This window comes from Pediculus humanus, genomic scaffold, assembly GCF_000006295.1.
Source record: "Pediculus humanus corporis 1103172107430 genomic scaffold, whole genome shotgun sequence".
Classification (NCBI taxonomy): Eukaryota; Metazoa; Arthropoda; class Insecta; order Psocodea; family Pediculidae; genus Pediculus; species Pediculus humanus.
Window position 1 is genome coordinate 2,011 of NW_002987052.1, and position 26,354 is coordinate 28,364.

At 25.8% G+C, this 26,354-nt stretch overlaps 7 protein-coding genes across 7 annotated transcripts; 5 read left to right on the top strand and 2 right to left on the bottom strand.

Moving 5' to 3' along the window:
• Positions 1 to 11,117: 11,117 nt before the first annotated feature.
• Phum_PHUM079790 (ATP synthase B chain, putative) lies at positions 11,118 to 11,934 on the top strand (the record flags this gene model as incomplete). The annotated part of the gene is made up of 3 exons (XM_002423637.1): positions 11,118 to 11,126; positions 11,447 to 11,635; positions 11,758 to 11,934. 3 exons carry the CDS (start codon positions 11,118 to 11,120, stop codon positions 11,932 to 11,934), a joined length of 375 nt encoding a protein of 124 aa, XP_002423682.1.
• A 554-nt stretch (positions 11,935 to 12,488) lies between these two features.
• On the top strand, positions 12,489 to 14,161 carry Phum_PHUM079800 (Cell division control protein, putative; the record flags this gene model as incomplete). Its single annotated transcript, XM_002423638.1, has 6 exons — positions 12,489 to 12,590; positions 12,657 to 12,852; positions 13,126 to 13,434; positions 13,515 to 13,717; positions 13,806 to 13,946; positions 14,024 to 14,161. The coding sequence occupies 6 exons, from the start codon at positions 12,489 to 12,491 to the stop codon at positions 14,159 to 14,161; spliced, it is 1,089 nt and encodes a 362-aa protein (XP_002423683.1).
• A 183-nt stretch (positions 14,162 to 14,344) lies between these two features.
• Phum_PHUM079810 (uncharacterized protein) lies at positions 14,345 to 15,175 on the bottom strand (the record flags this gene model as incomplete). Its single annotated transcript, XM_002423639.1, has 1 exon — positions 14,345 to 15,175. One exon carries the CDS (start codon positions 15,173 to 15,175, stop codon positions 14,345 to 14,347), a length of 831 nt encoding a protein of 276 aa, XP_002423684.1.
• Positions 15,176 to 15,752: 577 nt separating this feature from the next.
• On the top strand, positions 15,753 to 16,523 carry Phum_PHUM079820 (uncharacterized protein; the record flags this gene model as incomplete). Its single annotated transcript, XM_002423640.1, has 2 exons — positions 15,753 to 16,214; positions 16,296 to 16,523. 2 exons carry the CDS (start codon positions 15,753 to 15,755, stop codon positions 16,521 to 16,523), a joined length of 690 nt encoding a protein of 229 aa, XP_002423685.1.
• A 1,564-nt stretch (positions 16,524 to 18,087) lies between these two features.
• On the bottom strand, positions 18,088 to 20,183 carry Phum_PHUM079830 (uncharacterized protein; the record flags this gene model as incomplete). The annotated part of the gene is made up of 7 exons (XM_002423641.1): positions 18,088 to 18,139; positions 18,236 to 18,866; positions 18,970 to 19,208; positions 19,358 to 19,434; positions 19,557 to 19,712; positions 19,804 to 19,916; positions 20,156 to 20,183. 7 exons carry the CDS (start codon positions 20,181 to 20,183, stop codon positions 18,088 to 18,090), a joined length of 1,296 nt encoding a protein of 431 aa, XP_002423686.1.
• A 701-nt stretch (positions 20,184 to 20,884) lies between these two features.
• Positions 20,885 to 23,447, top strand: Phum_PHUM079840 (uncharacterized protein; the record flags this gene model as incomplete). The annotated part of the gene is made up of 3 exons (XM_002423642.1): positions 20,885 to 20,918; positions 20,982 to 22,212; positions 22,298 to 23,447. 3 exons carry the CDS (start codon positions 20,885 to 20,887, stop codon positions 23,445 to 23,447), a joined length of 2,415 nt encoding a protein of 804 aa, XP_002423687.1.
• A 242-nt stretch (positions 23,448 to 23,689) lies between these two features.
• Positions 23,690 to 26,002, top strand: Phum_PHUM079850 (uncharacterized protein; the record flags this gene model as incomplete). The annotated part of the gene is made up of 4 exons (XM_002423643.1): positions 23,690 to 23,983; positions 24,068 to 24,454; positions 24,545 to 24,808; positions 25,661 to 26,002. 4 exons carry the CDS (start codon positions 23,690 to 23,692, stop codon positions 26,000 to 26,002), a joined length of 1,287 nt encoding a protein of 428 aa, XP_002423688.1.
• Positions 26,003 to 26,354: the final 352 nt, after the last annotated feature.

Here is a 26,354-nt window from a genome sequence, read left to right on the forward strand (position 1 = left end):
CAAATGGGAACAGAAAAAATTACATGGGCAATACCTAAAAAGAATAAATGCCGAAGATATTAATAAGAAGAGCACGCACAATTGGCTACGACGTGGAAAACTTAAAATAGAAACAGAAGCGTTTATTACAGCGGCTCAAGATCAGGCATTGCGGACCCATAACTATGAAAAAGTAATTCTCAAAGTCCGCCAAGATGACAAGTGCCGAATTTGCCAATCACAATCGGAAACCATCGATCATTTAATTTCCGGTTGTCCGATACTGGCAAAACATGAATACTTAGAAAGGCACAATAAAATATGTCAATATCTCCATTGGAATATATGCCGAGAATATGGAATGGATGGATTACCCAAGGAGTGGTACAACCACATTCCAAGCCCGGTCACGACAGTCGGCCCATGCACAGTTCTATATGATCAACAAATCCACACTGATAGAACTGTGCCAGCTAACAAACCGGATATCATACTCAGGCATAATGGGGAAAAATGGTGTAAGTTAATTGAGGTATCCGTGCCGGCAGAAAAAAACACCACAGCCAAAGAAGCAGACAAAAGGCTGAAATACAGAAATTTGGAAATTGAAATAACCAGGATGTGGGGAACAAAAACTGAAACGATTCCGGTCATCGTGGGAGCATTGGGAGCCATGCCACATTCAATAAAAGGAAATTTAAAGAAGATTATGAAGAACCTAAAAGAAGAAACCATCCAGGAAATCGCACTATGTGGGACGGCCCACATTCTTCGGAAAATATTATAAATAGCACCACCGATATTCGAGTATTTGTCCCTAAGGAATCGGGTAGAGACCTGGGATAAATGCTTAACAACCCCGACAAATAAGAGCCTTGTCGTGTTTAAGAGTGACCATAATAATAATAATAATAATAATAATAATAATAATAATAATAATAATAATAATAATAATAATAATAATGACTTTATTTTTAAAATATGTTATGTAAAATTACTATTTAAAAAAACGAAAGAAAATAATAATAATAATATTTATTTTTCCATGTTTAAAATCATAAAAAAAAAAGGAAAAATAAGGAAAAATAAAATTAAAAATAATTTTTTTTTAATATTTTTTTTATGAAGGTGGTGGTAGTGGTAGTAGTAAAAAGAACAAAGGAAGAAAAGAAGTCAAAGAAAATCATCCCCCCGATGGAATAAAAGGAAAAAAAGAAAGAAAGACGTCAACGCCCGAAAAATAAACGAAAACAAAATGATAATGTATAAAAGAACCATTATCACTTGAATATTGGAAGCAATATTTCTCGTGAATATTAAGCAATTCCCAAACGACCTGTAAACAATCCAGTATCAACACATTTCATCTCTTTTTTCATTTAATTTCCTATTTCCGCTTTTTTGATTTAATTGATCGTGAAAAAGTTTGTTCTTAAACCTTTTGTATGACATTCTTTTTTTTATTTCTCTCTCTTTCTCTCTCTCTCTCTCTCTTTTTTTACATTTAATCGCATTTATTCGTGATTAAAGTAATAAAATGAATATATACAGTTAAGAAAAAAAAATTTTTTAAATGTTCATTTTTATATAACTCTTAAAACGTTAAAATATAAAAGTTAGGGTATAAACCGGAAACGAATAAAAAAAAAGAGAGAAGAGAGTGAGAGAGAGAGAGAGTGAAAAGTAGGCAAAAAGAAAATTGTCGGAAGTCAAAATAAATTTTCAAATTATTCTTGTGCTTTCATCATCATCATCATTATCAACGATCGTTAATGTGATTTAAATCGAAAAAACCTATTAATTGCGTCGATTTTGTCGTTTTTATTAATTTCACAATTACCTTTTTCCCTTTTTTTATTACCTCCTTCCTCTCTCTGTCTCTCTTCCCCCCTCTCTCCCCCCCTCTCTCTCTCACGATTTGCGACGAGTTTTTTTTTTTTTTTATTTTAATCTTTCCATCAATTTTTCTACTTTTTTTTATGTAACTTGACGATACGGTAAAAAAATTTCCCTTAAATTATCATCATTATTATCACCCGTATTTACAAACACGATAATAAATAAATATGTATATGTTAACGATTATTAAACAAATAATAATAATAATAATAGAGAAATATATCGCGTGAGATTTAATGACTATCGAAAGTTTTAGTAGTTTCAGTGAGTTGTTAATTCACGTGCGTAATTTTTTTTTTTTTTTTTTTTTTTTACCGGAGTTATCAGTTATCAGTAATGAATGATAATAAACGACGTAGAAAAATGAGTTTTGAACAAAAAAAAAAAAATTGATAAATTGAAGTAAAAAAAGTAAAAAATTAGACAAATGGTTGAATTAATTTTATTGTGGACACGACAAATGATTTATTATTGATCGACACAAAAAAAAAAAAATTACAAAAGTCAGGAAAACTTATGTTTATTTTTCACGAATGACATTTTCCTTTTTTATAAACATGTGGTCATTGAAAAGAGAGAAAAATATTTTGTTTACACAACAAATAATAATAATAATAATAATAATATTTCATTAAAATCAATCAATCAAATTTGTAATTTCACCTGTCGTTTAAAAAAATCGACTTTTACGATAAAAAAAAAAAAAAACGTCATGCGATTGCCTAAAAGAAAATCTCCAAAATTTTCCTATAGAGTTTAATAAATTATTATTATTATTATTATTATTATTATTACAACAACGCGAGCGTAAATGTGTGTGTGGGTAAGGCATTTAAATACGCGGAGAAAAAAAAAATTACATAATTTATAACAAGACATTTTTTCAAATAAAAATAACTTAGGATGTTTAATAATAATAGTAATAATAATAATAATAATAATAATAATAAAAGGGCATGAAAACTCCCCATCACACGTCATAAGGAAAATCTTTGTAATAATTTTTTTTCGTAAAGTTTTTTTTTTTTTTTAGCTACAGGTGTTAAAGAAACAAAATCCTTACTCGTTATTACTTCCTTTTTTTTTTCCTGTTATTTCTTATTGTCGATTTTTTTCGTCGGTATATTTTCGCGTAAATTTTATTTATGTGATATTTTATTAATAATAATAACAATAATAATAATAATAATAATAATAATAATAATAATAGAGCTAAATTTTTTTTACTTAAAAGAAAGAAAGAAAAAAAGAAAAGCATCAATTCTTATTTGTTTTAATAAATACGACCCCCTCTCGCGATTCACGTCACACAAAATTATTTGTTTTTAAATAATAATAATAATAAATTAGAATCATTAAATTTTATTTTATACGTAATAGCAGAAGGAAAAAAAAATAATGTACAAAAAATACTACAAGAAATAACGAAAGGGATGCTGCGACTACATCTTTATTTTTTCCAAAGAAAAGAAAAAAAAGAAAATTTTTGTGTAATAATAATAATAACATTTCGGTTCGAATTACATCCGTTAAAAAAAAAAAAAAATAATAATAATAATAATAATTACTATCATCAGAAGAAGAATATATAAATTGTTAAAAAAATATAAACATTTATTATTATTATTAATAATAAATAATGATAATAAATATGAAATCGATAAAATTTAAATTAACGAAATCGGATATTTTTTGATACGATCATTTCGTTAGAACCTTCCGGAAAAAAAAAGGTTTTGAGTTGGGAAAAAAAAAAAACGTGACGGTTTTATAAAAAAGATTCAAAAAAAAAAAATGAGGTAAAAGAATTCAGGCATTTAGTAGAGAAAAAAAAAGTAACAAAAATGATGCGGGTCAACATATACATGGTAAATAAATAAATAAATAAATAAATAAAAACAAGACGTTATCAGAAAAACTAACCTTATCTGACGTTTGATGAAAAAGAGTTAGTCTTATGGGATTCTAAGGATAAAAAAGGAAAAAAAAGGAAAAAATGTTAAAACGAATTAGACACGTGATAAACTGAACCTGGTCAAAGGTAGGAGAAAACAAACAAAACCTTTCAATAAAAAAAAAAGAAAAAAAAATTAGAAAATTGAATGACAAATGTTTAGCATTAAATTAAAAAGGACATTTTACAATTCTCATGTTCGTAAAATTTTACCATCTTTTTAAAAGTAGAGAGAGAGAGAGAGAGAAACCTTTCCTTTTTTTTCCTTTTTTTTTTTTTATTCCCGTTGAGAAATTTAGTCCAGTCTTGTTCAATTTACAAAAAAAAAAAAAAAAATTCAGATATCAGTTTAAACTGGAAAAGGAAAAAAAGTTTTTGAAAAAGGAAAGAAAGAAAGGTCATTCTCGTACAAGTGTATTGCACTCTTGGGAATTAAACACACAATTTATTATTTACGATTCGACTATGGAACCTTTTTTTTTTTTTTTTTTTAAACCTTTTCAATCGTTGATTTTAGGCTCGGTTAAAACTCCGATCAACTCCGACCGCGCCTTTTATCGCGAAAATTTATTTAAATTAAAATGTTTCGAGTTTCATTCATTCATTCACGAAATTATTAAAAAAAAATTTTTAACGAGTGACGTAGAAAAGTTTCTTTTTTTTTTTTTTAAACAAATAATAATAATAATAAAAGGTTTTTGAAAATACGGTTTATAACTCTATTGTAAATATTAATCAAATGTTTATTAAAAAAAAAAAAAGTTTTTGTCGTTGAAAAAAATAAAAAAAAAAATGTCGAAACGTATTTTTCCAAAAAGAAAAATAAAAAATTTTTTTTTTTTTAAAGGGAGTCAAAGGAAAAAAGGAAATTCAAATGCACGAATGATATTATTATTATTATTATTGTTGTTGTTATTTGATTTTATTTTTTGCATCATTTGTTTGTTCCCTGATAAAAAAGAAATAATAAAAGAAAAAATTTCAAATAATATTTTATATGATTATATTATATTTTTATTTTCTACGAGTAAAAAAATAACGAAATGCGATGATAATAATAATGATATTAAGACACGAAAAAAAAAGAAAATTTTTTTTTTTCTATATTAAACGTCTAAAATAGAAGAAGAAGAAAAAGAAAAAAAAACTCATTTACAAACAGTTTTCTTTTTTTTTTTTTTTGTTTTCGTATTCTTATTTTTATAACCGTTTCCTTTTTTCCTTTATTTTCCTTTATCTTATTCTTTTTTTTTTTTTTTTGAAACGAGAAACTTAATTTTATTTTTTCTTTGGATTTTTAAATTAATTTTTTTTTTTTTTTTTTTTCCTTTGAGAAAACCCACGTTTCGAAAGTAAAAGAAAATTTTTTTTTAAATTGACTCAATCAAGAAAAAGGAATAAAAAAAAATTTTCTTTTTTTTTTTTTTTAATTCGAACGCAAAGAACAAAATGACGTAGACAACGACGATGACGACGAACGTTTTTTTTAATGAAAAAAGAAAAGAAATTAGAAAAAGAAAATTTTTTTTTAAAATTTCCATTCGTCGTAATTAACACGGTGATTTTAAATTGAAAAGAGATACGTTCGCGTTTTGACGTTATTCGTTCGTTGAACGTCTTTTTTTAAAACTAATTAAATGATCTCTTATGATTAAAGAATTTTCGGATTTAAAAAAAAAAAAAAAAAAAAATTAATTAAATGAAATCAACGCGCTTTTTATTTTTTTGTAATGAATAACGAAAAATTTTACACCCTTCCGCGGGGGGGAAGGGAGGGGTTCCTTGTTTTTCCCCCTTTTTTTCCTTTTTTTTTCCGAAATTTTGCTCATCAAAAAAAAAAATTAAAAAATTACAAACGAATTACGATGATTTAACAAAAAAATTTCCGACATTAATTTTTAAAAAATGTTTTTTGTCAATTATCATTATCATCATCATCATCATCATCATCGTCTCCCTTTTTTTTAAAAAACTTTTCCTTTTTTAAACAAATCATTTGCAATTATTAAATTATAAATTTTCTTATAATTAATTAAACGTTTCGATCTTGTCTTTTTTTAAATAATAATAATAATCATTAAATAAGATTTTTTTCAACGACAAAAAAAGAAAAAAAAATTCAATAAAAAAAAGAAAATGGAAGGAAGGAAAAAAGAAAGAAAATCTCGTGCGTGGCATTAGAAAACGTAAAATTGAAAATTTAAAAAAAAAAAAAAAAAAAAAAAAAACGTCGATCAAAACAAATTCTGATTTTTTTTTTTTTTGATTTGACTTTATTTAAGTAAATAACCAGTAAAAAAAAAGGAAAAACGTTTCGATACGAAAATAAAATGGGGAGTCTCTATCTCTCTCTATCTCTTTCTACTCCACGTTAAAAAAGGATAAAGAAAAAAAAAGAAGGAGAATAAGACAGGAGAAGGTAGACATTAACCGACACAAAAAATAAACAAAATCTAAGCAAATTTTCTTTTTACGGATATGATGGGGAAAACTAGTAAGGAAATGAAACAAATTTAAAATTCAATTTCCCTTTTTTTACTCGAATAGGAAATAGATGCTGGACAAAACCTATTTTTAGGAAAAACCATTTCTTTTCAACAACGATATTGTAAAAAAAAATGTACTACTTTACATACTTCCTTAAACAACCGAATCAACAACCGAACAACCGGAGGAAGGGTAAGAATAATAAAAAAACAAACGAGGAATATTAAATTAAACGGTTTTTATGTAAAAATATTGTTTTCTTTTTTTTTTTTTTTCTTAAAATTTATCATCGGTTGTTGTTGTTGTTTGTGAAAACAATAATAATAATAATCGTAAATATTTTTAAAAGAAATAATTAAAAAATAAATGAAAAACGTTTGTTTTTTTTTTAAACAATAGTTTTAAACAATTTTGACCATATAAACATCTAAATAAGAAAAGTTTAATTAATTAAATTTTTGTCTGTTTTTTTTTTTTTTTGTAATACCAAAATGTTTAATTTTAACTTAAAGAATTTAGTTAGAGAAAATAAAATTTGAACGATTTGACCAAAATTTAATTCGGAAAAGTCGTCAAATAGAAAACTATAAACATTTCTTACACTGGATTTTATTAAGAGTCAAAGAAATTTTTAGAAAGAGAGAGAGAGAGAGAATGTGAGGGTAACAACAATTCGCAAGACGATAAAATTTATCTATTTTATTTTTTTTTTCGGGGGGGAGGGGAGAGTAATATTTTCAAAATTGCCCTTTTGGTCTACATTGCTCTTTGAATTGTTTTAACGATCTGAAAACTTTTTTTTGGGGTTGGAAAATTCACTGTTGGAAAAAATTTTCCCTTCTTACATTTTACAATTTATTTATTTTTTTTGATTAAATAAAAAAAAATTTATTATTATTATTATTATTATTATTATTATTAATTATTTTAAAATTACGTGTTGGGTTTTTTTTTCGTTTTTATCTATTTTACACGAACGACGAAATAATTTCCGGTTTTTTTTTTTTTTTTTAAATGTAACAATTTTGGCCTAAAATTGGCCTTGTTGAAAAGGTTTAAATTTTTCCTTTAGGGTGAATATACTCACATGCAGGCAATTATTTCGGTTGTTTGAACATTTTAAAAAATCAAGTACAGAATTTCGAAAACCCTACCCCACCGCCTCACCCTTACCTTCACTCCCCACCCCGAAAAAAACTGTGTTTACTTACCAGTCGATCTCAGAAGCATCTGTAACTATCCCTTTGGCAAACAATGAAACATTTCAATTTTAAAGTTTATCCTCAAGGAGATCCATTTCAACAAATATTTATACAAATATAAGATGAAATGTCTTCTTTCTTTTCTTTTATTTTATTTTATTTTCTTGCGGGTTATGTTAACAAAACCTATCAAGTTAAATATTTTAAATTGGTTTATTCAATTTTATTAACTATATATTATTATTATTATTATTATTAATACATACACAACAACAGTCTTTTTTTATCCTTATTCATTTTATAAATTTAAATTTATTGTTGAATTTTTCATTATTTGTTTATTTTTGTTTTTGTTTTTTTTTTTTTTCGACCTTTCAAAAATCAAATAAAATTTTTTGTATAAAATAAACATTTTCCTTTTTGATGTATACATATTGATAATATAAAAAGGAAAACCTAAAAAAAAAATTTATACGATGAAAGAAAAGAAAAAAAAAAAAAAAACGAAAACAATTTGTATCAGAAGAGTCATTTTTGACGTTTGCTCACATTAAGGACTATTAAAAGTCGGCAGACAGGAAGTTTCGTGCTCGCATTTACCGGATATGAGTCAGCTTCACGAGATCATTTGTGAAGTGAACGATGGTGATGACGATGGTAAGGGGAATCGAATCCGAGTGAGAGAGAGAGAGAAACTAAAAAAAATAAAATTTTATTTTTACCTATTCCTTTTATTAAAGCCTTTTATTTTATTATTTTTTTATCAATTCTCCCCCCCTCTCTCTCTCTCTCCTCCCCCCTCTCCCTCTCGTTTGTGTGTTGTCATGATTTTATGAATTTTCCTAAAAATATAAAAAATTTTCATAATAATAATAAAAAGGGAAAGAGAAAAAAAAATCTTGTATGATAAATTTTAATAATGAAAAATATTTTGTTTTTTTTTTTTGGAAACCCTATTGGCGGGGAGGGAGAGGGGGAAAGAGGGGGGGGGAATTTCGAATAAGTGTGTCATATTTTTAAAAAAAATATCAATTTAACCCTTGAAAATCCACTTGACACTTGTCAATCAGTAAACCAAAACTTTAAAATGCAATAAATTGTAATGGGATGATGCACTCCAACCCGGATTTGCAAACTTCCTTTCATAGTATAACAACAGATGCCACGACGAATCCGTGGTCAGATTTTAAAATTATTTTAAAGGGTTATTATATTGTACCCTCTTTGGATTTATCTTCAGCATCCCTTTTTTTTTTTTTTACAGTTGTTTCCGATGTTGTTGCTACCCGTCAAACGGCATTGAAAGCCCCTTTTTTGATTGAATTCTGTATTACACGCATCAACGATTTTCATATAAATTTAATTTAAAAAAAAAAAAATTTTTTTTTATTGCGGTCGTGATCCTTTTTCTTCCTTTTTTTTTCCTTTCTTTCTTTCTTCCTTTTTTTTTTTTTAAATTTTAAATTGCCTTTTTTTAAAAAGGGGGAAAATTTGATTTTGTAAAATTTTTATTTATTATTGTTTACGATTCAAATCCTTTTGATTCGATTCATTTGGCGACATTTAAAACATTAAAAATATTTATTACGGTACAATTTGAAAATTACTTTATTTATTATAAAGAATAAAAAAAAATAAAAAATAAAAAATTTGCTAATGGTTTCTATTTTTATTAAAAAAAAAAAAAATTCCGTTATTGAAAATTATTAAATATTTTCATATATTTTTTAATTTCTAAATAATAATAAATATTTTTATATTGTTTTGTTTGTTTTTATTGTTTTTTATTTATACAGAAAATAAAAAATAAAATTTAAATTAGTATTTATATATATATATATTAATTTAAATGATTTTTAATTACTTGTAATTAGTAAAATTTTATTATAAATCTTTACACATAATCCTACTTACAAAGTATAAGCTTAAAAACAAATTTTTGAAATAGTAAATTGCTAAATAATTATTTATTGATTTTTTAAATAGTGTTTTTAATAAACTTACAAATAAACAAATTGATTTTTAAATTATTTATAATCAAAAAATTATTTAATTAAAGTGTGAAATTGATTTTTATTAATATATATTACCATCATTCTTCATTAAAATTTCATTTCGATTATACTATTTTAGTAAAAATTATACAATATACTAAACCCAAAATTGTAAATTATATCAAATGTTAAAAAAAAAAGTATTATTATTATTATTATTATTATTAATGGTGATTTATAAAATTAAAAACAGAAAAGCAAATAACGATAAGGAATCCTTTGAGAAAAAAACAATAATAAAATGCAAATTTAAAAAAATTTTAAATTTAGTTTATACATTCAAATACTTTCATATATATATTTTTTTTTTTTTTTTTGACAATGATGAATTATATGTCAAACAAAGAAAAATGTTTGATTAATTTTCAAAATTTGTAAATTTTTTTCTATGGTTTTATATAATGTTGAAATGTTTGTTAAAAATGACAAAAAAAAAAAAAATTACAAGAAATATGCAATTAAATTTAAATTAAAATTTAATAATTCTAAATTAAATAAAAATAATTTATAACGTTTTAAATTCGTTTTATCAAAATTATAAAATCTTTTTTTTAAAAACTATTGCTACTTTTCTTAATGTATGTAATTATAAAATTAATTATAAAACAATTTATTATTTGTAAGTATTATTAAAATTTTACAGCATCATGAATAATATATATGTGTATTTAAGTAACAATAATTAAAACTCAAATTTTTTGTTTTTTTTTTCGAACCGTAATTTTTTTATGAATTTTTAAATTAATTAATTAAATAAAAATAACTTTATTCAATACCTGTAATTTAATAAATTATAATATTATTTTGTAATTAAGGTTCATGTAAAAAAAAATTGAAAAGAACACTAATCCCCAAAATATCTTAAAATATTTTATGCGTGCGACCAATCAAATTTGTTACGACAAATTTCCCTCTGTTCGCCTTCTGTGTTCTGCTCTTTACTGAAAAAAAAAAAAAATTAAATTTATTAAAATGTTATCTTTATGTTATCGTAGAAGTAAGTTTTAATAAAAATATAATTCTAATTTAATTGTGAAACAATAAATTTTCATGTTTCATTTGTTTTCTTTTTTTTTTTTTCGTTTGTAATTAGCTTTTCAGAATTCAAAGTATTTATTAAGGTTTCAATCTACGGCTGCAAGTGACTGCGGCCCCACTGTTAAATCAGGAGGAGCCGATTCTGGTCAAAGGGATTTAGTGAATTTTCCAAGGCGTAGCCGACCTGAATATGCTCCACCAACTCGTTTGCATATCATACCAGAATCATGGTTTTTGAATTTGTACCCCAAAACTGGAGTAACAGGTTCCTAGTCTTTAACATTACCATATTTCTTGAAATCAAATTTTGTTAACTTTAAATAGGAAATTACATTTGTTTTCCACCTTTTAGGACCTTATACGTTTCTAGTTACTGTTGGAACATTTTTACTCGGCAAAGAGTATATTGTAGCAGAAGGTCTACCAGGAGTGGCTGGAATCTTCATACTGTGCTCTATTGTTAAATATAAGTTTGGTGATAAAATTGCAGAGTCTTACAATAAAATGTTTGAGGTAAATAAATTCTTCAATTATTATTATTTTTTTTTTTTTTCGGTTTTATAGTTTTTTGTAAATACCTGTATGTAAAACAAACTATATGTAAAAGTTTTATCTCTGTTACTTTACTTAATTATGCCAAAAAAAAATCAACCTGTTTTAAATTTCTTCTCCCATTGTAAATTTCATGTATCTAAAAAAATTTAAAACTCTTGGAATTTATTTTAATTTACAGTTGTAAGAAAGAAAGAAAAATAATTTTTGATAAAATCAAACAATAAAATCAAAATTTAAGTTGACTAGTTTCAGTTTTTATAAAATTAATTGTTTTATAGGCTCAAGAAAAAGAAGTAAATGAACCCCAACTCTTGGCTATAGAAAAAACTAAGGAAGAATTGGAAAAATTAAAACAAATGGATTATCCTGTAAGTGTTATACATGAAGTTCTCAAAGCGAAAAAAGAAAATGTTTTCCTTCAAATGGAGTCTATTTACCGTGAAAGGTTGATGGAAGTCCACAAAAAGGTATGTTTAATTTTTTTTATAAAACTCTATAAAATTACATAAAATAATAATAATGTGTTTGAATTTAAAAAATTTTTTAACTAATGTTGTTATGATCGATTAAATTTTTTTTTGTTTTTTAGATCAAAAAGCAATTGGATTTTCAAGTTGAAATGAGCAATTTGGAAAGAAAAACAGTACAGAGAAATCTTGTCGACTATGTTGTTTCTCATGTGATGAAATCCATTACTCCTGAACAGGAACAAAATACTATGAATCTTTGCATTAAGGAGTTAAATAATTTAGCACTCAAAGTGTAAAAATTTCATTTTTTTGGGACAACTTTACTTATTGTAATATAGGGTTTATTGAGAAAAAAAAAAAAAAAGAAATCATATTAAATATAATTAAACACTTATAATAATTTTTATAATTTTTGAATGAAAAATCACAATGAATTCTCTTTAAATTTAATTTACAGGAAAATAATTTTTAAATAAATAGTAATTTTACAAAAAATGAATATATTACAATAAATGTATTATTACAATAATTGTATTATTTTTTATTTATTAAAAAAAACTATATCATTGGATATACTTCCGAAATAAATATAATTTAAACACGAGAATTATTCTTTTTTTTTTTAATTGGTAAATTTTTGGATTTGTCATTTCCTAATTATTGATAAAGAAATATTAATTAAAAAAAGGTAGGTAAATTTTTTTTTTCGTGTTGCCTAAAAGTTGTCGCCATTTTGTAAAAATTGTTTTTTATTTATAAAATGAATCGTTTCCCGAGTAATATATTTTTAAAATGGTTAAATGTTATTTATTAAATATTTAGTTACTCTTACAATTTTCACTCCGTAAAAATGAAATTAAAATGGTGCAAATGGTATATTTACGGAATTTTATTACCTCTTTTCACTGTAATATTTTGTGAGTTCTTAATCTATTATGTAGTGATCGGCCAGGTTGGTTCTTTATTCTTAATATTCAAAATTAATAATTAGAAATTATATAATTTTAATTAATTACAGTGCTCTTGGCCAAATTTTAAAAACATTAAAGATGAAAACAACAAAAATTTAGTTAAAGCAATGCTTTTGGCCGATACCCATTTACTTGGTCCCTACAGGGGACACTGGTTTGATAAATTAAGGAGGGAATGGCAAATGCACAGAGCTTTTCAAACTGCGATAACATTACATAAACCTGAAGTCGTCTTTATTTTAGGTAGATGATGCTAGATAAGGGAAAATTTCCTATTGAAAATATTATCTGCTTCTCTCTGCAATTATCAAATCGACTAATCATTCATTGGTAGATTCTGTTAATTAAAAAGTATTACAAAATACATTCTCAAATTTTGAATTCTATAAACTTTTTAATTTTTTTCTGCAAAAAATTTATTGAAAATTTTTCAGTGAAAGAATCCATCGAAAGTGCTTAAATTCTGATCTCAATTCTCCTATTCATTTTTGTATATCTTTATTTATTTAAATAAAGGTGATCTCTTTGACGAGGGACAATGGTGTAATGAATTTCAATTTTTTGAGTACACATCTAGATTTTCACACTTGTTTGAGACTCCAAACACTACAAAATTATATGTTGTACCAGGAAATCATGATGTAGGATTTCATTATGCTCTTAGTAGATATACTCTTGATAGATTTGAAAATATATTTAATGTCTCCAGTGTAGAATTATTGAATTTAAAAGATAATTTTTTCATATTAATTAATAGTATGGCAATGGAAAATGATGGTTGCTCATTTTGTTCGGAGGCAGAAAAAAAGATTAAAAATTTAGCAAGTATGTATTTGTCAAATAATTATATGATTAGTTATACTTATATAAGTACTTTTTTTTTAATAATATATAAAATTTTTCAGATAAATTAAATATATACAAGAAAAATTCTTTTAATGAAAATTCAAAATTTCCAAATTATAGTCGACCGATTATTTTACAACATTTTCCTATGTATCGAGAATCAGATATTTTGTGCAATGAAAATGATGAAGCACCCCCTGAGTTAAAAAATAATATATTTAGAGAAAAATGGGATTGTTTATCTAAATCTGCTTCTAATATGGTAAACATAAATATATTTTTTAATTTTTATTTTCATTTTTTGAATTATATACAGTAATGTAAAAAAGATTGAATTTTTTTGAAATTAGATATTCGATAAGTTTAATCCCAGATTGATAATTAATGGTCATGTTCACCATGGATGTCACATTGTTCATAAGGAAGACATTCATGAATATACTTTGTCATCATTCAGCTGGAGAAATAAAAATAATCCTACATTTATGTTGGTAAGTGTAAAATGTAAAATTTCAGCAATTTTAAATAATAATTTAAAATAATATTTTTCATATAAATTAATTTTTAGGCTAAATTTACTCCTAACAGTTTTATAATTGAAAAATGTCAATTACCAAAAGAAAATACAGTTATATTAATTTACATTACTGCAGTTATATCAAATATTATTTGGATAATTATTAATAAAATTTATTTCAAACAATAATATTATAAATTCTGCTTTGAAAAACGGCAAAGTGTTTAATAAGTAAAATAACAGTAAAAAAATAAAAAGTGATATTGTCAGGTCAAAAATTAATTCAAAAATATAAATTTAATATAATTTATAATTATTATTTTATTATATCATTGGAAATGTCCATGATAAAAAATAAAATTTTAATATTTGTCAGCTAATTCCTGAAGAACTTTTTTTAAATTTTGCCTGAATAAAAGTTCTAGGAACATCGATATTTTCTTTTTTATTTACTGTTCTGGATTTCACATAACAGCAGGAAATTTCTTGAAAACCTTCTTTTAAAAATAATTCTCTCATTTTTTCACAAGTAAAAAAATAAGATCTGGTTCCATCTTGCCTCATGTAAAAATTATCTGATATTTTATGACCAGGTTTAAACCTTATTTGAGTCATATCATTAATCGCGTAATCCCTGATCATGATCAGACCTTCTGGTTTTAATACTCTGTAAATGTTTTTTACAGTTTTCACAAAGTTATCTGGATGAATGGCTGATAAAACAAAAACAGCAGTCACTAAATCCACTAATTCCTTTGTATTTTCAAACAAATCAGTTTTAGTTATGTCTGCTTGGAAAACTGATAGTTTTTGCGGATCAAAGAGTTTATGATTTTTAACAAATTGTACTGCTCTTGGTGAAAAATCACAAGCAAAAATTTTTATACCCTCTATATTTTCTTCTATTAAAGGAAATATTAAGTTTCCAACTCCACAACCAAGTTCTAATATTTTAATGTTTTTAGATAGTTGTTCATTACCGAGTAACTCGTGAAACTCTCTGGTCGTCCAATGTCTGTCCTTAAAAAACTTTGTGGAATTTCTTTTATAAAACTGGTCCCAATATTTTTGAGCATAAATTTCAATATTTTTTGCTTGAAAAGGGCTTACTAATCTACTATCTTGTAATTTCAATTTATTTTGATCTTCCAACGATAGTTCTAGGGGAGTTTCAACTTTAACTCTACAGGTAGGCACTTCCATTTTTTCTATAATTAGCTTGTGTTACTTTATTCTATATGTCATAATTTTTTATCTGTAAAAATAAATATTATTATAATTAAAAATAAGTGAATAGTCACTCAAACTTATTTTTTTAATTAAGTAAAAATAAAAATGTATTTCTTTAAAGCTTAATGCATCCTAAATTACGAATAAAAGTAAACATTTTTAGGCTTAAATTTAATTTTTAATAGTGTTTGTAATTAAAAATAAATAAAATACCTATAAGAAAAAAATTATTAGCAAAATCACTTTTTAAAATTATAATTTGCATATATATATATATATATATATATATATTTAAATATGTTAAATATTATGAATTAAATTAGCTAGCTTATTAGCTTATTTTTCAATTTTTATGCTACCATATGAAGTACATTCGATTTAAAACTTGTTTTGATGAGTTTGCGACAAATTTCTCTAATTGTATTTTTTCTCTCATGTGTTTTGAAAACAAAATCGTCAGCAATTACTTGTGTATTTTTACTTTTGAAAAATACTTTTAAAAACATTTTAGTTTTAACTTAATTTTTTTAATCTAATTTAATTAAACAATATGAGTGTTCACAGTGATAAAGAATTAGACACAACAAATGTAGAAAGAGGTGTTTGGTTAGTGAAAGTGCCAAAGTATGTTGCAACTAAATGGGAAAAAGCATCCGGAAATATTGAAGTAGGCAAATTAAAAATTTGTAAACAACCAGGTCAAAAAATGCAGGTAGAATTATCCTTGTCTGAAGCTGTATTAAATTTAAAAGAACCTGGAGAAGAGAACATTCCTAAAGATCACAGATTAGATGTTTTACCTGTCAAACACTTGACATTAGGAGTTTTTTCTCATACTGCTCCTAGTAATTTAGAAGGAGTTATACCAGAAAGTGAAAAACTCGCGATGGAGGGAAGAATTGTTCAAAAATTAGAATGTAGACCATATGCTGATAATACTTACATGAAATTAAAATTAGAAACAATTAGAAAAGCTAGCTTGCCTGTCAGACAAGTGAAACAACTGGACAGAGTAGTTCAAAATTATAAACCAATCTCGGATCACAAAAATAATTTATTTAATAACGAAAAGAAAAAGAATGAGGGTAAGAAGGCCAGAGATGATAAAGAAGCTGTTTTAAATATGCTATTTGCTGCTTTTGAAAAACATCAATATTATAACATAAGAGACTTAGTAAAAATTACCAATCAACCAATTGTTTATTTAAAAGAAATATTAAATGAAGTTTGCAATTATAATATAAAAAATCCCCATAAAAATATGTGGGAATTAAAGCCTGAATACAGGCATTACAAGGAGTCTGACGAAACTAATCAATAGTAAGAATTTATTGTTTAAAATTTAAATTAATGTTTTTTTAAATATTTGAATAAATTCATAACATACTTTTTTTTAAATTTTTCTTGACATAAAAAAAAAAAATTTCAAAACTATTTTAATTAAAATTTTATTTAAATTGGGTGGTTATTCGAAAATTACGAAAAAAAAAATTTTGTTGGCTCAACATTCAAACTTAAAGACTGAAATTTTAATTTAAATTATACAAAAAAAACACTTAATGCCTATTATGATAGCCTATTTTTTAAGTGTGACTTGAATTATAAAATTAATGAATGAAAAAATCCACAAAAAAATTAAATATTAATATTTAAGATGAACCTCTTTTATAAAGTTTTCTTAGTTTTAATTTTAAGTAAATTTTTAAGAGGTTAGTTAGTAATGTTATAGGTCAATAAATGAACAACATAAATGCATATAATTTACTTTATTATAAACAAAAAAAAAAAAAAATGTTAATAATTTTATTTTTTTTTTTTTTTTAAACAATGTCATAACTTACTCGATAACATGATATAAAAAAATTATAAACCTAAATTAATTATAACAAAAAAATAAATTAAAATTTTTTATTAATTATCAAAACCTGATACTATACATTAAGTAACAAAAATATATAATAATAAAAAATTTAAATTTATTAAAAATGATGAGTAGTTATTCAAAAACAATTTTTCCAAAAAGATTCAAAAAAAAAAAAAAAAAAAAGTAAAATTTTCATATTAGAAAAAATTAACTAAAGATGATGAAGTTTTTATAAAATTACACGAGTAAATAAAATATATATACGTTATAAAAAAAAATATAAACATAATTTTTTTTAAAAAAAGAATTTTAGAAAAGTTATTATAAAATTTATTTATTAAAAATGGGCAAAAAAATTTTTTTCTACTATAATAATTAATGTATAAAGTACGTAAAATAAATATAAATTTTTTTTTTTTTTTCTTCATGCCCTAAAATTTAAATTTCATAATTTAAATATACACGATTCGATTATAATAAATAATATATATATAACGTTTAATTTATACAATTTAGTCGACAAAATTTTAAACAATATTTCAACCAATCGTTTTTTTTAAAATAAATAAATTTATGTATTTAATGTTTTGCCCGCAAAACATTTAACTAACACACACACACACCTTTATGTTTACATTTTTTTTTTTTTTTTTTATTTCATTAAAATTTATTATTTATTTTACCACCTTTTTACTAAAATTGACATTACTTACCTTTTAAAATTAGTTATAATAATAATAATAATGATAATAATAAAGATGCAAAATTACTGAACTTGGTATTTAAATAATTTAACGGTTGATTGTGGAATATTTGCACATAATACACAAAAATGAATTTCGTGTGAAGCCAACCATAAAAAAAAAAAAAATAGTTTCCGACTTTTTGATTATTTTTAAAGAGTTAGTTAACTGAAATAAAGGTTATATTTGATAATTCTTGCAGAGGTGGCAAACGTTAATCGTCATTAACGTTTATTTGGGCTATATTTAGACCTTGTTATATAAAGACCGGGTTCCTGTCACCTTATCACTCTCCTGAATTCGTCGACCTCAAATATACTAGTAGATAATCTAAATAAAAAAAAAAAAAAAAAAAAAATGAAAACATAAGTTAAAAACCGTTGAAACTAAAATGATTTAATAATTATGATTAACTAAAAATTTTACCTTCCGAATGAATTGAATAAGGCGACTATTTCGTTTCTTTTTAATTTCAAATTAGGTTTAAAACTTTGTAAATTTTCTTTTTCAAATTTTCCAGAAAATAAAATTTTTAAAGCGGTTCCAAGGCCGTGAATTTGTAACTTTCCCCACAGTTTGCACTTGTCACAACCGACACAATCCATGATTCTTGATATATTTCTAAAATGCTGCTTAAAATCTTCTTTTAAAGAAATCGCTTGTTTTCCTCCGTTAAACATGGATGTTTCATTGAAATGTTGGGGAAAAGTTCGAACCACTTTAAGTATATCAGCCACAGCATTTTTAACCTCTAAATCTTCTTCTTCATTGCCAGTATAATATTCTTCTTTTTTCAAATAATCAGAAGCTTTTGCTATGGCTCTTAATTCTAACAAATATACAAAGTATAAATTTTTTAACCATTGCGGTCCTTCGCCATTTGTTAATTCAGGACTGAATCTACGATTGAATTCTTCTACATTTATACCCCAAACTCCCTGGGGATTTCCAAAAGTATTTTTTTCTGATAACAAATATTTCGATGATAAGTGAATGTTTATACTTGTGTGCAAACCAGATATCACTCTATAGAATACTCTTTTCTCTAAACATAAGCCTAATAAATAAATAAAGTTTTAATTTTAATGAAAAAATTTTTTTAACATGATCGACTTTATAAATCTCATATGGTTTCAATGTAAATTTATCATTTACATTACCTTCTAATTTTGAGGATTGAATGTAAGCTCCATAACTATTTTCTGTTCTAAAACAATTTTCTTTGTAAATGGAGTGCCAAATCCTGTGAGCAGATCTTCCCTTGTAACCTGTATATCTTTCAGGATTTAATGTCAAATCCACATATTCTGATTCCTCGCTTTCATCGTAATTGACACAAAAATTATCTTGAACATCATCATAAGCTTTCCAAAGCTGAAATCCTTCATATGATGCTGCACTAAAAGTTAAATAGGAATCTCAATTTTAGCATTAAGTAAATTACTACATGATTTTGTAAACTTTAAATGTAAATTATCTGAATAGTTTTTTTTTATAAGTCATTTTAAATTCTAAAAATTAATCTCTATTATTTAAAAATTTGCTAACCTGATAGTTTTATTTAAATATCCAAGTTCATTATCAATGTCAGAATTACAATCAGATTCCTGAGCAATTGATGAATACTGTAAGTAAAAAAAAAATTATTAAAAATATATTAATTATTTTTGCTACATTTTTTTAAAATTATTAAATATTTTGATCAAATAATTCAATAATAATTTACAAAAATATTTAACCAGAATACCTTGTAAGATGGATTTTCAATTTGAAGTAATGTGTTCTCATTGTAACTTTTTATTCCTACTGGAATATCTTGCTCGGAACAAGGCTTAACATGACAAAATCTTATTGAACATCTACTGTCATCAGACCAAAAAGGACAGGGTGATTTTAAATTGACCTAAATTTTGAAAGGAAAAGTATAACTATCAATATAGTACAACAATTTAAAACTACAAACTTTTTTTTTTTTTTATTCAAATTAAGCTCACCTTATAAAATCTAAAATAATCTTTTACCAAAAGGGATTGAAGTCTGGGATAAATTTTAACATTATTGAAATAATCAACTGTGTCTACATTACAACTGCAATCATCTATTTGACCTTTAAGCTAAAAAAAAAAAAAAAAAATTAGGCATAATTAATAGGTAAAAAAAAAAAAAACATTAATTACATTGTTTAATGTAATTTTCAGTAATAATAAAAAATTAATATTTATAAATTTGATTGCTAATCACTTTGTTATCAGCATATAAAAAAATTGAAAGATATGAAAGCTGCAACAGAATTGACCTTTCAAGTTCCTTGCAATTAGAAATCAACATGCAAAATAACACTAAAACCTAAATTTGACAGTAATAATATGTTCATCTAAATAAATTTTTTAAAGTTGTTTTTTAGCAAGGTAAAATTAAATTTTGCAGTAATGTAAGTCCTACATAAAATTACAGTTAATGAGATAATATTTAAATCTTTGAAATGCAATCCCTAAAAAGTCTTTTTAAAAAAGCCGATATGAAAAAAAAAAGTTACAATTGATTACCCGAGTAATGTAAAACTTACCTGACAAAAACAAAAGTCAGAACTTTTTGGGTCAAACTGTTTATTAAAATAAGCTGTCGTCACGCACAGCATTGACAAATAAAAGTAAAAACAAATTCTTGTAGAACTGTTCATGTTTTATTATCTTGACTATAATTTTTAATAAATATTAATAAAAAAAAATTACAAATCAAAAACAATAATATTTATCCATTTCATTAACTAGTGTTCACTGCATTTACAAATGCGATAGAGGTCTTTAAAACAGAACATCTCACTTCTAGCATTTAAGTAAGAACCAATCAGAATTGAATGAGTAGTTCATTGTTACCAACTTCAAAATTTTTTTTTACGTTCAAAAGTTTGTTTCTCTTGCATTCGATTTGTTTGGGTGTGGGTGTTTTTGGTTCATTTCTTTCTTCTTTATCTCTCAGGTGTGAAACCTTTACCCCGTTTAAAGACGTCATTAATGAGACAACGTGAGTAACAATTAAAGAAAACTATTTCATGGACAGTGTTTAGTGACGAAAATGTTGCTTACGTGTTCCATAATTGAGGTCAATGGTCAATTTTAATAAGTGAATTTCTTAGTGTTTGGAAAACAATAAATCAAAAGCTGAATGTAAGTAATAAAGTTGTCATCCAAAGTCAAAAGTGTTACACGCTCACTTTCTTTGCCAAGAGATATTTCCTTAGAAAGTGAGCGTGGCAACTTAGAAATGGTTGCGACGCTTCAATCTCGAAAAGAAGCCTTAGAGGCGAAAATTTTAGAAAAAAATGAAGAATTAAAAAGGTTATGCCTCCAAGAAGCTGATCTGACTGGGATAATGCCACCAGAAATCCCACTTGAGCCAGGCGAACCGCCGCCACCAATTCGTAGAAGGGTCGGTACATCATTTTCTTTCCCGCAAAATCTTATTAACAGCGTCAAAGATGCTGATGATGAGTCATTAACAGCATTAGAATTAGAATGCAAAGTTCAAATTAATATTGCCGAAGCTGCTTTAACTCTTGCTAATGACTCCTCAGCAAATAAAGCTGCTAGAAGAAAACATCGCTTGATGTACAGGCAAAGTCAACGAAGGTTAATGGAATTAGAAACAAGACTTAATTTATTAAAACAAGGAAAATCTCAACAATTTAAATCACAACAAATCAAAAAGAAACCTAGGCCCAACACTACAGCTGTTGATAATTTAGAATTCCTTTGGAAAAAAAATAATGAGCATGGCGTAAATTATTTTACCACTGATCATCTTGGATCTTGGCCTGGAAAAACAAAACCTTTATATTCTCTAGATGATTGTGCTAAAGGCCACGATTCATTATTGCAAAACGATTTTTTGGGAAGTTTGCAAAGATCTTTCAAGACAAGTGCTCCATCACAAAGTTCTAGTAGTCCAAGAACCGATGCTAGCTCTGAAGAATTAAAACCTGGATCCTTTCAAGTTTTTAATACCTCTGGATCTTTTCCCAATCATTTTCTCACAAATTCATTGCCTCATGCTAATATACAAATGATAGATAACTGTAAGTTAAATACGAATCTAAACAATCAAAAGAAAGGTTTAAAAAAAAGTCTAGTTCGAAGACAATGGGATACTCAGTCAGCTGGAGGTACATTACTTCCTAGTCAAACATACCCTGATCACAGCCATCAACCTAATTTAAGCAGAACACAATCATTGGGAAGTGTAGAATCTAACTCTCAGAAATCTAAAGATTCTTGGAGTGTTCAGGATTTAGTCTATGAAGGTCACCTTCCTAAAGAAAAAGAATGGTATGAAACTTCACTTGATTCAGCACCATCTCCTCCTTTGAGGACCACAAGTAGATTACCTTCCACAACAAGAATGTTGTATCAAATGCAAGAACTTCAGACAAATCCATTAAACTGGTAATAATAATAATAATAGTAATAATTCAAACTTTGTGCAACTCAGTACTTCTCATCCAGCTCTTCTTAATACACCAAATATGATGCCTAAAAATTTTAAACCCATTCCAACATATTCTCCTTCTGAAATAGATAATATTTCAAATAATATGCATCAATTACAGTTAAGTAATAGTAAAAAATTAAAAAATTCCGGTTCTTATATGGATGACTTAGAAGCTCTCAATCAGAAGCAAGAGTTGCTTTTTAAAAATCACAATAATGAAATTTCAGAGTATCCTCTTAATGTTAAAAAACCGATAAATGAAAATTTTAATTGTCAAAATGAAAGTGCCTCAAAATTGGTGGATGTGTCTTATCCAAGTACTTCAAATGAACGTGGGTTTTTTTCACATGCAGATGGCAACAACGTTGGCTTGTCATTATCTCGTCAAAATTCATTGGGCTCTTCAAAATTAAAGAATAATGGTGAATTTGAAAAATCTGCTAAAGAAATCAATAACATTATGCATGTTGCCAATAATAACTTATACACTAATATTTTGGAAGATAATCCCGATGGACCCGCCAAACCCTGGCTAAGTGAGGAATTTCAAGGTCAACCTAAAAGCGGACAAATCGCCGTTCCTCAGGAATCGTACGTACCTAAACCACAAACTCCGACTCAGCCTTATTATCACGTAACCAAGAATTCAACCGGTGAAAAAATCAATAATTTACAATATCAGGCAGCAAAAAATCGCCTTGCATCTTCTAATGCGGAACAAGTTAATTTTAAATCGTCATCTCCTATGCATGTCGGTACTCGTCACCCCCCGCATGCAATTACGCAAAATGAAATATCGTTCGATACCGTCGTTCCTTTTGAATCCCCGCAAAATCACACGGTTGTTCAAGCAGGAAAATGGCAACCCTACAGAGAAGTGACGAAGCCCTTTGAAATGTCAGATTTTTACAAGTACAGTACCAAATTTAGACAGAGTCAGTCTCAGGCTAATCGCGCGGTCACACCTGACACGTCTGCCAATTCACCAAACACATCTCATCAAATAGGGATTTACACTCCGTTGAAACCCATGACGTGCAGACCGGTTGAGAGTAAATGTAATCAAATTACTATACCCAATCAAATGGATGTTAATTGTGATGATATGGAAAAAACAATGGTTGAAGTTTCGCCACCGGAAATAGTTTAAAATGTGATCTCAATCTTTATTTTTTTTTGCCTTATTTATTAAAGTGTGATAATTACAGTGCCTTTACAATATGTATACATACATACATATATATATATTAATTTTTAAAAATTTATTTAAAATTCAAAAACTGAAAATTATAACATATTTTGTGCCTTTTTATAGTGTGCTTGCTCATTGTCAAAACTAAAACAAATTTATTCGTTTTTACACAGACTCACGCTCATCTCGATTAGTTGAAAATGAAGTGGCAATTACAGTGGTTTCAGTGCAGAATTTTAAGAAAATACGGAAGCTACGTTAAAGTTTCCAGGCCGGATGGAAATTATAAAGTAGTTAAAAAACCAAACAATGATTTATTATCTTTTTCTAAAGCTCTTCATTTGAAAATCACCGCAAACGGACCGATAACGGTTGCAGATTACATGAGACAATGTTTGGCAAATCCAAGTTTGGGATACTACATGCAAAAAGATATGATTGGAGAAAAGGGTGATTTTATTACGTCACCGGAAATATCGCAAATGTTCGGAGAGGTAATTTTTTTTTTAAATTTGCAACAACAGTCCTGCCAACCTTTTTTGCAAACAGGAAAAAATGTACATAATTTTTTGTTTTAGATTATAGGAACTTGGATATTTCACGAATTTCGTAAAATTGGATCTCCGAAACCTTGGCAAATTATTGAATTAGGACCGGGAAAGGGAACACTAATGAAAGATGTGTTAAAAACTCTAAATACTTTTAAAGCAACAGACGACCTTAGTGTACACTTGGTGGAAATAAGTCCAGGTTTGGCCTCTCTTCAAGCAACCACTTTGTCCAGTGACGTCATCAATATTGGAGTCGTTTCTTTTGAAGATAAAAGCAATTCTCATTACAAAACATGTTCGTCCCTCTACAAAGTTCCTATTTATTGGTATGATAAGTTAGAAAAAGTTCCCAAAGGTTTCAGCGTGATTTTAGCCCACGAATTTTTCGATGCATTACCAATTCATAAATTTCAGGTAAATACCAACAACTGCTTTTAAAAAAATTAAAGATCAGAAAATGAGTGCATTGTAAATTGTTTTTTTTCTTTTTTTTTCCCTTTTCAGAAAACTTCAAGTGGATGGAGAGAAGTGTTGATAGATTCAACAATGAATGAAAATGGCACGAATAAATTTAATTATGTTATTTCTCCTAAAGAAACAGTCATGTCCAAGTTACTGATAGCAAAAGATGAAAAAAGAGATCATGTGGAAATTTCTCACGAAGCAGGACTCGTGGCTCAGGAAATCGCACAAAGATTGGAAGAGTTTGGTGGATTTTCATTGTTTATCGATTATGGTCACTTCGGAGAAAAACAGGATACTTTTAGGGTAAGTAAAAACCTAATGATACAACAACAACAACATTGAAATTGATTAAATTGTCTTAAAGTTCTAATAATTCTCTTTGAATACCTTCTCAATGGTTATGAGCATGGCTTCCTTGCTTTGATGATTTGAAAAATTTTCAAATTCCTGTGTTTCAACCTTTTTTTTCGTCAATACTGACAGATTTTCATTTACAAGTTTAAGGCTTTCATTTATCAGACTTAAGGGTGTAATTCTAGTACCATTCTCTGGCTAACCTGTATTATTATTATTATTATTAATATTAACTTTTTCATGTTTTTATTTAACGATTAAACGTAGATTTTATTTTGAAAAAAGTGAATTTCAAAAGTAACAAAGCAAGTTGCAATAGTTTGATATTTTTAATCTCGAGTTTAAAAAAAAAAAAAAAATGTATGTTAATCTTAGAAAATTTTTTTTTGGTAAACTGAACATGATTTAATAATATTTTAAATATCAGCTTTTGTTAGAGCAAAACTTGATTCAAGGCCATATATCAAGGCCTTGTTGTTGAACAAAAACAATATGTTTGAGTAATGGTTCAAAGTAACAATTAATATTTTTTTTTAAATATAAATTACACGCAGAGACAAATTTAATTGTTTATTTACTCTAAACCAGTCATTTAAAGTACAAAAAAAAAAAAAAAAAAAAATTTCCCACTTACTCGTTTTCTAAAATTTTCCTTTTTTTTTTTTTTTTTTTATCAAAGTTAAATGAATAGAATAAGAAATTTCGTCGTAAAATAAGAAATTTATTGATGTTTAAATGATAAAAAGATTTTGTCGTCATTAATTTACGGTTAAAAATATTTTTTTCTCATTTAATTTTTAGGCTTTTAAAAATCACCAACTCGTGGATCCGCTAACCAATCCCGGTTTATCAGACTTGACGGCCGATGTTAATTTTAATTATCTAACAGAAATTATGAAAGATAAAATGTTCATATCGGGTCCCATTGAACAAGGAAAATTTTTAAATAATATGGGAATGAATTTAAGACTGAAAATGTTGTTAAAATCTTGTAAAAATGAACAAGATGAAAAAATATTAGTCTCCGCATATAATATGTTAACCGACGACGATAAAATGGGTAGCAGATATAAATGTTTGGCGGCATTTCCTTTGGTTTTAAAAGAACACTTAACGAAATATCCCGTCGCTGGATTTCATTGAATGAAAAAAACAAAAATATTTTGATACGTTTTTACAAAATTTAGTTCAAGTCAATAGGTTTTATTAAAAATGATACAGTAAATAAAATAAATTATAGACAGTACACATATATATTTAAAAATGAACAGTCAGTATTTATTTTTTTTTGCCTAATATTGTTTTGTACTTTAAAGACTATACAGTTATATAAAAATAAAATAAATTGTTTAATAATTTTATTTTTTTTATTTTTTAATACTTGTTATTCCTATTATTTATTTTACATATAATACATTTTTAAACTTGATTAAATGTTATAAATCATAAAAATATAATATTTAAACAGTAAACATGTCTTCCCTAGCATATGTTT